At 37.4% G+C, this 15,079-nt stretch overlaps 1 protein-coding gene across 4 annotated transcripts in view; it reads left to right on the forward strand.

Moving 5' to 3' along the window:
• Window positions 1-9,561, forward strand: part of piwil2 (piwi-like RNA-mediated gene silencing 2) — a 66,665-nt gene extending 57,104 nt beyond the window's left edge. For 2 of the 4 annotated variants that reach the window (XM_062051658.1, XM_062051659.1), the window contains 2 exons: window positions 4,379-4,486; window positions 9,173-9,561. In XM_062051658.1, the coding sequence (XP_061907642.1) occupies window positions 4,379-4,486; window positions 9,173-9,329 (265 nt within the window). In that variant the 3' untranslated portion in view covers window positions 9,330-9,561. Of the gene's footprint in view, window positions 1-4,378; window positions 4,487-9,172 lie in introns of those variants that run through there. The other 2 variants (XM_062051657.1, XM_062051660.1) reach the window with 2 other exon arrangements.
• Window positions 9,562-15,079: the final 5,518 nt, after the last annotated feature.

Raw genomic sequence — 15,079 nt, forward strand, 5'->3', positions numbered from 1 at the left:
CGAGGGCTGTCTCCGTAGAGTGATTTGCCCTGAAACCGGATTGAAAAGGTTCACAGAGATTGTTAGTCACTAAGTGTTCATTTAGCTGCTGTGCAACAGTTTTTTCGAGAATTTTGGAAATAAACGGAAGGTGGGAGACCGGTCGGTAGTTTACCATGAGGTCAGGATCGAGGTTAGGTCTTTTGAGCAGAGGATGAATAACCGCTTTTTTGAATGCTAGGGGAACAGTGCCGGAGGAAAGTGATAAGTTTATAATATTTAACACTGATGGACCTAATAATACAAACAGTTCCTTGATAAGTTTCCCAGGAAGTGGGTCAAGTAAACATGTTGTTTGTTTTATCCCACTTACACGCTGTAATAATTCCTCTAATGTTATTTCATCAAAAATAGAGAGACTATTTTGGAGGGCAGTGTCCGTCGTATATACAGTCGTATTTGTGTTAATAGAGCCCAGTTGTAGCTGGGATGCGTTGTCTTTAATCTCCTTTCTAATGAGTTCAATTTTCTTATTAAAGAAATTCATAAAATCATCTGCCGAGTGGGTGGAGCTACTGGGAGGAGTCCCTTGTTGGGTTAGCGATGCTACTGTACTAAACAGAAATTTAGGATCGTTTTTGTTGAGGCGGATGAGATTTGAGTAGTATTTAGCTTTAGCTAAGGTAAGCATGCGTTTATAAGTTATTAAACTATCACTCCATGCTTGATGGAAAACCTCAAGTTTAGTCGCGCGCCATTTGCGTTCCAGTTTTCTACATGATAATTTATGAGCTCTAATTTCTTCTGTAAACCATGGGGTGCGCCTTTTAGGGGCCCTTTTTTGCTTTAGCGGTGCTATACTATCAATAATTTCGCGCAAGGCATCGTCAAAGTTGTTAGTGAGTTTATCAATAGAGCCGACATAATTTGGGAATGGTGCTATTACCGAAGGCAGTAGGTCAGCAAGAGTCATCGTTGTGGCAGCATTAATGTTGCGGCCGCTATAGCAGTTATTATTATTATTAGCTTGTTGACAAAGAGTCAAAACTTCAAATGTTATAAGGTAATGATCGGACATTACTTTAGTATATGGAAGTATCATAACTTTGGAGGTGGTGACACCCCTGACAAGCACTAGATCTATTGTATTACCGTTGCGATGCGTGGGTTCATGTATTATTTGTGTAAGACCACAGCTATCAATTATGGTTTGGAGCGCCACGCACTGAGGGTCCGATGGGGTATTCATATGGATATTAAAGTCCCCCATTATGATTATATTGTCGGCGTGCGTCACTAGATCAGCAACGAACTCTGAGAATTCACTGATAAAGTCCGAATAGGGCCCAGGGCAATCAAAACATTTTGTAGACTGGTCGGCACGACTTCATATTCAACTTTGTCCTACATCTGGTCTATTCAATGGTATAGAATAGAAGAGAAATGAAATGAGCAGACATTCTTAATAGACACGAAATATAGTTCAAAGGTTAGAAATTCTACTACACGGTCAACGCTGGATGCCCCTGTTAAAATGGGTGAACATTTGGCCAAACATACACCCCCCATTGTTTTGCCTTTTTGCTCAATATGTTGAAAACTAAAATAATGCTATTTGGCAACAGTAGAAGAGAAAGTCAAACACAAATACAAATAGACGGAATAGAAATTGAAAGAGTAAATGAAACCAAATTTCTAGGTATAATGATTGATGATAAATTGAACTGGAAATCTCACGTAAAAAATATACAACATAAAGTTGCAAGAAACACGTCAATAATGAATAAAGCAAAACATGTTCTAGACCAAAAATCCCTTCATATTCTCTACTGCTCACTAGTGTTACCATATCTGAGCTACTGTGTAGAAATATGGGGAAATAATTACAAAAGTACACTTCATTCATTAACAGTGTTACAAAAAAGATCAGTTAGAATAATACATAATGTTGGATATAGAGAACATACAAATCCTTTATTTATTGAATCAAAGATACTGAAATTCCACGACATAGTGAATTTGCAAACAGCTAAAATTATGCACAAAGCAAACTATAACCTGCTAGCCAAGAATATACAACAATTCTTCTCAAAAAAAGAGGAGAAATATAATCTTAGAGAAAAATGTAATTTAAAACATTTGTTTGCACGTACAACACTTAAGACCTTCAGTATATCAATATGTGGAATTAAATGATGGAATGGATTAAGCAAAGCAATCAAACAATGTACTAATATGATACACTTCAAGAAACTCTTCAAACTTAAAGTTTTTACAAAGTACAAAGAAGAAGAAGAACCATGACAAACATTCTCAATTTATTTCATCCATCCATTCATTCATTCTTAAAGTAATCTTACTTATCTCATCATATGAAATATGACTTACTTCACCAATTATTATTATTAAATTCTTACTAATATTCATTTATTTATTTTTATTGTGATTACCTATGGAGTTATTGTGAAAAAATTGAGAACAGGAAGTGAATAAAAAAGTTTCAGCAACTGTTATGTAAAGAAAAGGGGTAGGATTAAATAAGCTCTGCTTCTTCCTACTCCTTTTCGAACATGTTGAAAAGAGAAACTGGAAATTGTGATGTATCATGTTGTATGCTTGCATGTTCGAAATAAACTCAAACTCTAACTCTAACTCTTTTTCTGACCACATAGTGGCGCTGGTAATAAAATAAACAAAAAGTGTCTTAAAGGTTTGACCCAGTAGGTCGACTGGTTGACTAGAAACTTTCAAGAATCACCACAGAAATTGTTACACATGGAGTGACGAGCCCATGGCTGTAAAATTTAAGCAATACTGGTTGAAAAACATTGCCGCCATCAACCAAAATGTCTTCTACACTGCAAAAAGTCAGTGTTCAAAAACAAGGGAAAAAAATACAAAAATTAGGTGTATTTTATTTGAAAAAAGCAAAATTATCTGCCAATAGAACAAGAAAATTTGGCTTGTCAAGACTTTCCAAAACAAGTAAAATTAGCTAACCTCAATGAACCCAAAAATAGCTTAAAATAAGTATATTCTCACTAATAACAAGTAGGGATGTCCGATAATGGCTTTTTGCCGATACTCCGATATTTTCCAACTCTTTAATTACCGATACCGATATCAACCGATATATGCAGTCGTGGAATTAACACATTATTATGCCTAATTTGGACAACCAGGTATGGTGAAGATAAGGTACTTTTTAAAAAAATTAGTAAAATAAGATAAATAAATTAAAAACATTTTCTTGAATAAAAAAGAAAGTACAACAATATAAAAACAGTTACATAGAAACTAGTAATGAATGAAAATTAGTAAAATTAACTGTTAAAGGTTAGTACTATTAGTGGAGCAGCAGCACGCACAATCATGTGTGCTTACGGACTGTATCCCTTGCAGACTGTATTGATATATATTGATATATAATGTAGGAAGCAGAATATTAATAACAGAAAGAAACAACCCTTTTGTGTGAATGAGTGTAAATGGGGGGAGGAAGGTTTTTTGGGTTGGTGCACTAATTGTAAGTGTATCTTGTGTTTTTTATGTTGATTTAATAAAAAAAAATTTTTAAAAACGATACCGATAATAAAAAAAAACGATACCGATAATTTCCGATATTACATTTTAACGCATGTATCGGCCGATATTATCGGACATCTCTAATAACAAGTGCACTTTTCTTGGTAGGAAAAAAAAGACCTTTTTGCTCAATATGTTGAAAAATATTCTCAAATGAAGTAAATGCTAGTGCCATTATCTTGACATAATGATATGCGCTCGGCATCATGATTTTTTTTTCCATGGTTGAAGTAAGAAATGATGACTTTAAAAAAGTAATTTTATACTTGTGAGTGTTGATGACACAGCTTTGCAACAGTTGATATTCTAGTTTCAAGCATGTTTTACTCAATATAGCTCATCAAATCTCAGCAACAAGCTGTAATATCTTACTGAGATCATTTAGGAGCAAAACACTTAAAACAAGTAAAACACTCTATAACATAAAATCTGCTTAGTGAGAAGAATTATCTTATCAGACAGAAAATAAGCAAATATCACCCTTATTTGAGATATTTCATCTTACTTAGATTTCACTTTTTGTAGTGTACGTGCGAGATTTGGCAACTAATTTCTTATAAGTCATCGGCCATTTGTCTAATCATGATAACACTTTGAGGCTATCTCCGGGTCTATATCTGCATTGCATATGGCACAATGTTTTCTCAAGGATTTTGAGCAAGCAAGTGGGGGTTGTCACAAATGAAATGTACAATAATGTGGCAAAATGTACACATCACGCAATACTCAGTGGGCAGTGGAAGCTGCTCCAACGACAAACTTAAGTGCAATTGTTGATGAAGTTTCAGATTTGTGTTTTCTTTTCCTCACACAGGGTTGACTTCTATCTGATGGCGCATCATAGTCGTCAAGGTTGTGGATTGCCTACGCACTACATCACTCTGTACAACACTGCAAACCTCATGCCAGACCATTTGCAAAGGTATCTGAAATCTGTTCAAATTTTACCTACCGTTTTTTTCGGACTATAAGTCGCAGTTTTTTTCATAGTTTGGGGGTGTGACTTATACTCAGGAGCGACTTATGTGTGAAATTATTAACACATTACCGTAAAATATCAAATAATATTATTTAGCTCATTCACGCAAGAGACTAGACCAGTGGTTCTTAACCTGGGTTCGATGGAACCCTAGGGTTTCGGTGAGTCGGCCTCAGGGAGGTCAAAACACACCCGACTCATCGTTTAAATACAAACTTCTCCCTATCGGCGTATTACGGATACGGCAACAGCTGACTGGTTTGCAGGTGTGTCATTTGTTGTGAGTTTATGCACTGTGTTGGTTTTGTTGTTTGAACAAGGTGATGTTCATGCACGCTTCATTTTATGCACCAGTAAAAAGACATGGTAACACTTTAGTATGGGGAACATATTCACCATTAATTAGTTGCTTGTTAACATGCAAATTAGTAACATATTGGCTCTTAACTAGTCATTATTAAGTACTTATAAATGCCTTATTCGGCATGGCCTTATTATAACCCTAACCCTAACCAAATAACTCTAAATTAAGTCTTTATTACTTAGAATATGTTCCCCTAGTGTCCAAATAACTCTAAATTAAGTCTTTGTTACTTAGAATATGTTCCCCATACTAAAGTGTTACCAAAAACATATAACTTTGTCTTGAATTTGAAGGAAAAAAACATTTTATTTTTCACTAAAGAAGGGTTCGGTGAATGCGCATATAAATCTGGTGGGGTTCGGTACCTCCAACAAGGTTAGGAACCGCTGGACTAGACGTATAAGATTTCATGGGGTTTAGTGATTAGGAGTGACAGATTGTTTGGTAAACGTATAGCATGTTCTATATGTTATAGTTATTTGAATGACTCTTAACATAATATGTTACGTTAACATACCAGGCACGTTCTCAGTTGGTTATTTATGCCTCATATAACGTACACTTATTCAGCCTGTTGTTCACTATTCTTTAGACATTTTAAATTGCCTTTCAAATGTCTATTCTTGGTGTTGGCTTTTATCAAATACATTTCCCCAAAAAATGCGACTTATACTCCAGTGCGACTTATGTTTTTTTTCCTTCTTTATTATGCATTTTCAGTTGGTGCGACTTATACTCCGGAGCGACTTATAGTCCTAAAAATTCGGTAATTTAATTCTAAATATTTGACGCATGTTTGAAACACGTTGCTGATGTCTGTGCAGAAAACGGGGGAGAATGTCCATATAAAAAAATATTTGTAATTTTGTACGTCAATATTTGATTAAAATGCCATACATGCATTTTCTATACCGCTTATCCTCATTAGGGCTAGGGATAAACTGAAGCCAATCCCAGCTGATTTTGGGCGAGAGGCAGGTTAACCCTGGATTGTCGCCAGCCAATCGCAGGGTACATACATCAGGCATGTGATTTTTCCGTCTATATTCGGAAATCCACCTTTTTTATCTGTAAAAATATAAAAAAATATTTTCCATTTTTCTTAGTTTTTTCCAACCTACAATGTGTTAAAATCTTGGTCCGTCTCTTTGCCATACCCGCCAACAACTACGGTTTTCCCGTAATGAGTACTGTTTTTGATAATCCAGTGGTAAAAACTACGGTTTTCCATAAAAAATTATTAACTTAAAAATCAAAGCTACGTAGTGAAGCAACTCCACAGGCAGGGGACAAAATATACAGGAAAATCAATGATGATTGGTTGGTTTACGTATAAGAAAATCCATGATTGGTTGGTTTGGTTTACTATGATGAGTCACGATTGGTTAAGATTAGGGCAAAACATTACGGACAGGCCAATCAGAGAACATTCATTTTAGTTGTTTACCATGTAAGCCCAAATCTTAACTGCTCTCGACATGGAAGACGTGAAATACACATTTGTGGTCCAGGGTGGGGTTGGCCCCCCACCCTGGACCTGGCTGGGGACCTGTGGCCCCAACACCCCCAGCTTATTTTCAGTCTTTTTCATTAAGTTCAAATCACATGCCTGATATAAACACAACGCCATCATAGGGCCTTCTGTAATGCTCAATTAAACACAGTGAACATCCCTAAACTGTCAATAACACGAGTGTAGAGCTCAGACATATGGACCAAAAATCATATTCCGATATAGTTTGGCCCATAAACTAACACATAAATGGAAATATCCTTTGGCATAACTAAATATCTCTACTATTTCTAGATTTTAAATTTTCGGGACTGATTGGGATCCCAAATACACAAAAATAGGTACCAACTAGTAAGAAAAGTAGGTTTTGCGTAACAGGATCCCAATGTATAAGGTGATTTAAAGGCCTACTGAAAGCCACTACTACCAACCACGCAGTCTGATAGTTTTATACATCAATGATGAAATCTTAACATTGAAACACATGCCAATACGGCCGGGTTAACTTATAAAGTGACATTTTAAAATTCCTGCCACACTTCCGGTTGAAAAACTCCTTTGGATATGATTTATGCGCGTGACGTCACAAAATCCACGGAAGTGGTTGGACCCCATCGACCCGATACAAAAACCTCTTGTTTTCTTCGACAAAATTCCACAGTATTCTGGACATCTGTGTTGGTGAATCTTTTGCAATTTGTTTAATGAACAATGGAGGCTGCAGAGAAGAACGTTGTAGGTGGGATCGATCGGTGTATTAGCGGCTAAGTACAATACTTACAGCAACACAACAAGGACTACTTACCACGCCTAGCCGATGCTTGCCGCCAAACCCACGGATGAAGTCCTTCGTCGCGCCGTCGATCGCTGGAACGCAGGTGAGCACGGGTGTTGATGGGAAGATGAGGGCTGGCTGGCGTAGGTGGAGCGCTAATGTTTTATCATAGTTCTGTGAGGTCCGGTTGCTAAGTTGCTAAATTAGCCTTAGCGTCGTTAGCAACAGCATTGTTAAGCCTTACCAGGCTGAGAATTTTTAACCGTGTAGTTACATGTACATGGTTTAATAGTATTGTTGATCTTCTGTCTATCCTTCCAGTCAGGGGTTTATTTCTTTTGTTTCTATCTTCATTTGAGAACGATGCTATCACGTTAGCTCAGTAGCTAAGTGTGTCACTGATGTATTGTCGTGGAGATAAAAGTCACTTTAAATTTCCATTTCGCGTGCTCGACTTTCATTTTCAAGAGGATATAGTATCCGAGGTGGTTTAAAATACAAATCCGTGATCCACAACAGAAGAAGGAGAGAGTGTGGAATCCAATGAGCCAGCTTGTACCTAAGTTACGGTCAGAGCGAAAAAAGATACGTCCATCACTGCCTCTCTAGTCATTCACTGTAACGTTCCTCATCTACGAATCTTTCATCCTCGCTCAAATTAATGGGGTAATCGTCGCTTTGTCGCTCCGAATCTCTTGCTCCATTGTAAACAACGGGGAATTGTGAGGAATACTAGCTCCTGTGACGTCACGCTACTTCCGGTACAGGCAAGGCTTTTTTTATCAGCGAGCAAAAGTGGCGAACTTTATCGTCGATTTTCTCTACTAAATCCTTTCAGCAAAAATATGGCAATATCGCGAAATGATCAAGTATGACACATAGAATGGATCTGCTATTCCCGTTTAAATAAATAAAAATTCATTTCAGTAGGCCTTTAAGATTAAAGAAAAAGCCTTGAAAATAAAATTAGAAAAGCCCAATATTGTCTCCAATCTTCTTTTTTTTTTTAAACATTTAGCTATGCCCAATTCTTTAGCTACCAAAAACACAAGAGAACAAAATGTGAAATAAAGCACCCTGGTTTAGTGAAGTGAATTGTATTTATATAGCGCTTTTCTCTAGTGACTCAAAGCGCTTTTTTACATAGTGAAACCCAATATCTAAGTTACATTTAAACCAGTGTGGGTGGAAAAAGTGTCTTGCCCAAGGACACAACGGCAGTGACTAGGATGGCGGAAGCGGGGATCGAACCTGGAACCCTCAAGTTGCTGGCACGGTCACTCTACCAACCGAGCTATAACCCCCTTTTAGAAGACATGTTTAAATGTCAGCAGCAACATGAAAATAATTGACTTTTTTCAATGGTCTTTTTATAGATAAACATTGTTAGAGGGCATACACAAAGATTTTAGCCAGGAAAACCAACCTGCCAACTGGCACAGGAGGGAGGGGGACACACAGCTCTCAGCGCACAGAGTGATCAGTGACACTTCCACATCAACCACTTGTCCATTTGGTTATGGTTAAAGTTTATTTCAAACATGCTATACAGATGGGCAAAAATGTTACTCTAGTTTGATCAAATTTCGATTTATTTTAGGAGCAAAATGCTAGTTAAAGGGTTCAAATCTGTATTTGCACGTGTGCTTTTTTTTTTTTTTTTCAATACTAGCACAACCTATTTTTAGATGCAAATGCAAGTAAAATGCTCGCACTGTACAGCCCTGTAATCACTCTGCCACCATGCAGCCTATTTCCAAAATAATATTCCTTTTAATTGTATCACTTCTGTCTTCCTTAATCTTTTTTTTTTTTCCTAAAATGCACATACCTAATCGCTCTTACATTATTTTACTGCTTTTGCAGCCGGTGGTGCAATTTACATCCAGTTAAATAAACGACCAAAAGCTGACATACTTTTTGTCAGCATGTTAAATCATAGGCATATTTTATTTACCGACTTTCGTTCTGCAACAGGCTGACCTTCAAGATGTGCCATTTGTACTGGAACTGGCCGGGCACTATCCGTGTTCCAGCACCATGCAAATACGCACACAGACTGGCTTACCTCTCAGGCCAGTACCTTCATTCTGAACCAGCCATCCAGCTGGCTGACAAGCTATTTTTTCTTTAACTATGAACATAGTAAGCTCAATTTAAAAATGTTGAAAGAAACCAATCTATGTCTATTGTTGACTGTTGAATAGTAAACAAAATACTATTGTGTTATGTTGTTCTGGTTATACTATGTCTAGTAAGCTCAATTAAAAAATGTTGAAAGAAACTAATCTATGTCAATTAGTCTGTTGTTGACTACGGAATACTAAACCAAATACTATTGTGTTCTGGTTATACTATGTCTAGTAAGCTCAATTAAAAATCTTGAAAGAAATCAATTTGTCTATTGTTGACTGCTGAATACTAAACCAAATGGGGGTTAGTTACTGAAACCAGTAACCAGTTAGTTACTAGTTACTTTATTTCAAAAGTAACTCAGTTACTTACACCAAAAAGTAATGCGTTACTGTGAAAAATAACTAGTTACTTTTCTTTTTTTAAGGCTCCCATTAATGGCCTTTTAGCCTTCGTTTCAGTACTGTGTTGCGTTGACCAGCATTCCTCCAATGGGGAATTCAAATTGCTAGTCTCTCCCAGATTCATTTTATGGCAATAAGCTGATGTTTATATTCAATCAACATCAATCAATCAATCAATGTTTATTTATATAGCCCTAAATCACAAGTGTCTCAAAGGGCTGTACAAGCCACAACGACATCCTCGGTACAGAGCCCACATACGGGCAAGGAAAAACTCACCCCAGTGGGACGTCGGTGAATGACTATGAGAAACCTTGGAGAGGACCGCATATGTGGGTAACCCCCCCCCCTCTAGGGGAGACCGAAAGCAACGGATGTCGAGTGGGTCTGACATAACATTGTGAAAGTCCAGTCCACAGTGGATCCAACACATCAGCGGGAGTCCAGTCCACAGCGGGGCCAACAGGAAACCATCCCGAGCGGAGACGGGTCAGCAGCGCAGAGATGTCCCCAACCGATGCACAGGCTAGTGGTCCACCCGGGGTCCCGGCTCTGGACAGCCAGCACTTCATCCATGGCCACCGGACCTATGCAACTCCCCCTCGCAAGGGACAGGGGAGAAGAGGAGAGAAGAAAAGAAACGGCAGATCAACTGGTCTAAAAAAGGGGGGGTCTATTTAAAGGCTAGATTATACAAATGAGTTTTAAGATGGGACTTAAATGCTTCTACTGAGGTAGCATCTCTAACTGTTACCGGGAGGGCATTCCAGAGTACTGGAGCCCGAATAGAAAACGCTCTATAGCCCGCAGACTTTTTTTTGGCTCTGGGAATCACTAATAAGCCGGAGTTCTTTGAACGCAGATTTCTTGTCGGGACATATGGTACAATACAATCGGCGAGATAGGCTGGAGCTAAACCGTGTAATATTTTATACGTAAGTAGTAAAACCTTAAAGTCGCATCTTAAGTGCACAGGAAGCCAGTGCAAGTGAGCCAGTATAGGTGTAATATGATCAAACTTTCTTGTTTTTGTCAAAAGCCTTGCAGCCGCATTTTGTACCAACTGTAATCTTTTAATGCTAGACATAGGGAGGCCCGAAAATAATACGTTACAGTAATCGAGACGAGACAGGCAGTAGTTGGTATTTTGTGGTTTATTCTCCAAGCTTAGAGGACAAACGTGAGACCAATCTAGCACACCAGCGTTCCCTCGCCCGGTCTAGCTCGGTCTCCCCTCAAACCCCCGGAAGTCCCGTGATCTTCCCTCTGTCCCTCGCCCCCACTCCCTTTGTTTAGACTACTCCGAGTTATCTCTACTCTGACACATTCCAATCTAGAAGGCCGACACCTTACTATGAGACTCAAAAGAAGGAAGAATACTAGCTATTCTTTATATGACTATAGGAGTTTAGAAAGAAGTAACACTTAAATATGGATATGATTCTGATCTGCTTCCCACAACTGTTATTGCACTGGAGAATAATACAATGTGTTGATCAACTTGACATGCATTTGCATCACTGAACTCTGCTAAGCAAGGTGCTCTACATACAACACACAAAGATATGTTTCAAAGGGCCAATTTGTTTCAGACCAGAACAAATTGACAAAACTATTTTAAAAAGCTGCAACATAACATACATAAGTAACAAACAGCATAATAACAACATAGCTGTAAACCAAGGTAGGCAGACACTACATACACAAAGCCTAACCAGGTGTTTTTTCTCTCAAGGAATTCAGAAATAAAATCATGTCTGAAGCCCAGAAAACTACGCATTTCCCCAGTTTTAGTTGAGAGATAAGGAAAGATTGGCCTGGCCCACTAGCATCCCTCTTTATGTTTGTGAACTTTATAGTCTATACATTTAGAGTGATGTGATAATCAAACACTGTAGAAGTCTAGAATGAAAGAGTATATAAGAGAATTGACAGAGTGTGTGTGTACCTTCAGTGCTGAATGATGAGCAGAGGCAGAGTTTGGAGTGTCTTCTTTAGCTCGCTTTCCATGTTTATGTACTCACTGTCCACTGTGTCCAGGAACTTGGAACATGTTTTCGTGCCATTTGACGTTTGACGCCCGCTATCATGCTAATTAATTCATCAGCCAACTCATTGGTGTTCATTTTCAATCTATCAAGATACAAAAATTATATCAAAATCAAATTACAGGATGTTATTTATGTAGTTTGATCCTTTTCCTCGACTGATTGCGACATCTAGTGGACACATTTAGAACAGCAGTTTCTTTCTTTTAAAATTTCCGGTTAATTTTTATACTTAGCAAACTCATCCCACGGGCCGGATAAAACCTGCTCCTGGGCCGTACGTTTGACACCCCTGATTTATACAATTTCCAAATGTGCTTGTTCTATATTTAATAAAAGAAAACAATCTGAAGCTGTCTTCATTTAAAGTTATCGTGCTGTGATTTTACCAGTCTGGCCCACTTGGGGGTAGATTTTCCTTCATGTGATCTAAAATGAGTTTGACACCCCTGGCACTTTGTACTGTACTTTTAATTAAATAATCTGCGACTGTAAAGAAACTACTACGTGAATGTCATATAAACATCATGGCTCGGTCAAATGTCCTGTGCTCCTCCACAATTGATTCATTGAAACTTTTATTAGTAGATTGCACAGTACAGTACATATTCCGTACAATTGACCACTAAATGGTAACACCCGAATAAGTTTTAATAATTGATAATAATTTTAATTTAAGAATGTTAATAATTGATAATAATTTTAATAATTGACCACTAAATGGTAACACCTGGATAAGTTTTAATAATTGATGATCATTTTAATTTAAGAATGTTAATAATAATTGATAATAATTTTAATAATTGACCACTAAATGGTAACACCCGGATAAGTTTTAATAACTGATAATAATTGTAATTTAAGAATTGTAATAATTGTAATAATTGACCACTAAATGGTAACACCCGAATAAGTTTTAATAATTGATAAAAAATTTAATTTAAGAATGTTAATAATAAATGATAATAATTGTAATAATTGACCACTAAATGGTAACACCCGATTAAGTTTTAATAAATGATCATAATTTTAATAATTTAAGAATTTTAATAATTGACCACTAAATGGTAACACCCGAATAAGTTTTAATAATTGATAATAATTTTAATTTAAGAATTTTAATAATAATTGATAATAAGTAATAATTGACCATTAAATGGTAACACCTGAATAAGTTTTAATAATTGATAAGAATTTTAATAATATTTGATGATAATTTTAATAATTGACCACTAAATTGTAACACCTGAATAAGTTGTAATAATTGATAATAATTTTAATGTAATAATTTTAATAAGTCAAAGTCAAAGTCAAAGTCAGCTTTATTGTCAAACAACTGTTTGTACAGGACATACAGGTGGACGAAATTACGTTCCTCTCACAACCACGGTGTCTATAAATATAAAGTGTAAAAGAAGAATAAAAAAGACAACAATTTAAACAGTCGCATGAGGGGGGGGAAAAATATACAGGGGAAGAAGATATTACCAGAATATCTATAATATCTATCTATTGTATATACAGTATTGCAACGTAAGTATTCAAGTATTTAGATGGGAGTGCAAAGTGCAATGTAAACAGTTAAAACAGTTAGCAGCATTTTGAGTCCGGAGTAAAGTGGCTAAGTGATAGATGGTGTGTGTGTGTGTGTGTGTGTGTGTGTGTGTGTGTGTGTGTGTGGGTGAGTGGGGGGGGGGGGGTGGGGTGTAGTGTCTCAGTTCACAGTTCAGATCAGATTGCAGGGCAGAGTGAGAAGGGGGGGGGGGCCGGGAGAGAGTTCAGCTTCCTGACAGCCTGATGGATGAAGCTGTCTCTCAGCCTACAGCTTCGAGCTCGGAGGCTTCTCAGTCGTCTGCCGGATGGCAGCAGTCTGAAGAAGCCGTGTGAGGGGTGTGTGATGTCGCCTGCCACGCGGAGTGCTTTGCGTGACAGGCGTGTGTTGTAAATGTCCTGGAGGGAGGGGAGGGGGGCACCGACGATCTTCTCAGCTGCCCTAACTGTGCGCTGCAGCGTCCTGCGGCAGGACGCCGTGCAGCCTCCGTACCACACAGTTATGCAGCTGGTCAGGATGCTCTCGATGACGCCCCGGTAGAAGGAGTGCATGATGGAGGCTGAGGCTTTTGCTCTTCGCAGTTTGCGGAGGAAGTAGAGGCGCTGTTGAGCCCTCTTGGCCAGTGATGCAGTGTTGGTTTTCCAGGAGAGGTCATCTGTGATGTGCACACCCAGGTATTTGGTGCTGCTCACTCTCTCCACCACCGCACCGTTGATGGTCAGAGGAGGGTGCTGGGTGTGCGCTCTCCTGAAGTCCACAACAATCTCCCTTGTTTTCTCTACATTGAGAGAGAGATTGTTGTCACCGCACCATGTGGCCAGTTGGCTCACCTCGTCTCTGTAGCCGGTCTCATCGTTATTGTGGATGAGACCTACCACAGTTGTGTCGTCCGCAAACTTGACGAAGAGGTTGGTGCTGTGCTTCGGCGTGCAGTCGTGGGTCCACTAAATGGTAACACCCGAATAAGTTTTAATAATTAGTCATTTTAAGTTAAGATTTTAAGAATAATTTAAGAATTGTAATAATTTCAATAATAATTGTAATAATTGACCACTAAATGGTAACACCCGAATAAGTTTTAATAATTGATAATAACTTTAAGAATTTTAATTTAAGAATTTTAATAATAGATAATCATTTTAATAATTGACCACAAAATTGTAACACCCGAATAAGTTTGAATAATTCATAATAATTTTAATTTAAGATTAATTTAAGAATTGTAATAATTTTAATAGTTGTAATAATTGACCACTAAATGGTAACACCGAATACATTTTAATAATTGATAATTTCAATTTAAGAATTGTAATAATAATTGATAATAATTTTAATAATTGACCACTAGATGGTAACACTCGAATACGTTTTAATAATTGATAATAATTTTAATTTAAGAATTTTAATAATTGACCACTAAATGGTAACACCCGAATAAGTTTTAATAATTGATCATTTTTATTTAATAATAATTGATAATTGTAACAATTGACCACTAAATGGTTACACCCGAATACGTTTTTCAACTTGTTTAAGTCGGGGTCCACGTTAATCAGTTCATGGTAGTGTTGACCGACAATTATTTTAAAAGAAATGCTGCTGTTCGGCTGTATAATATCAAACTAAACGATTCCAAAGTTGTGTATTTTGGAAAATATATCATATATATTATAAATCACGTACTTCGGTACTAGTGATATAGCAGTAAATACATTCTTCATCCGGGCATTGCAAGGCTAACCGGAAG

Source organism: Entelurus aequoreus, linkage group LG06 (genome assembly GCF_033978785.1).
Source record: "Entelurus aequoreus isolate RoL-2023_Sb linkage group LG06, RoL_Eaeq_v1.1, whole genome shotgun sequence".
Lineage (NCBI taxonomy): Eukaryota > Metazoa > Chordata > Actinopteri > Syngnathiformes > Syngnathidae > Entelurus > Entelurus aequoreus.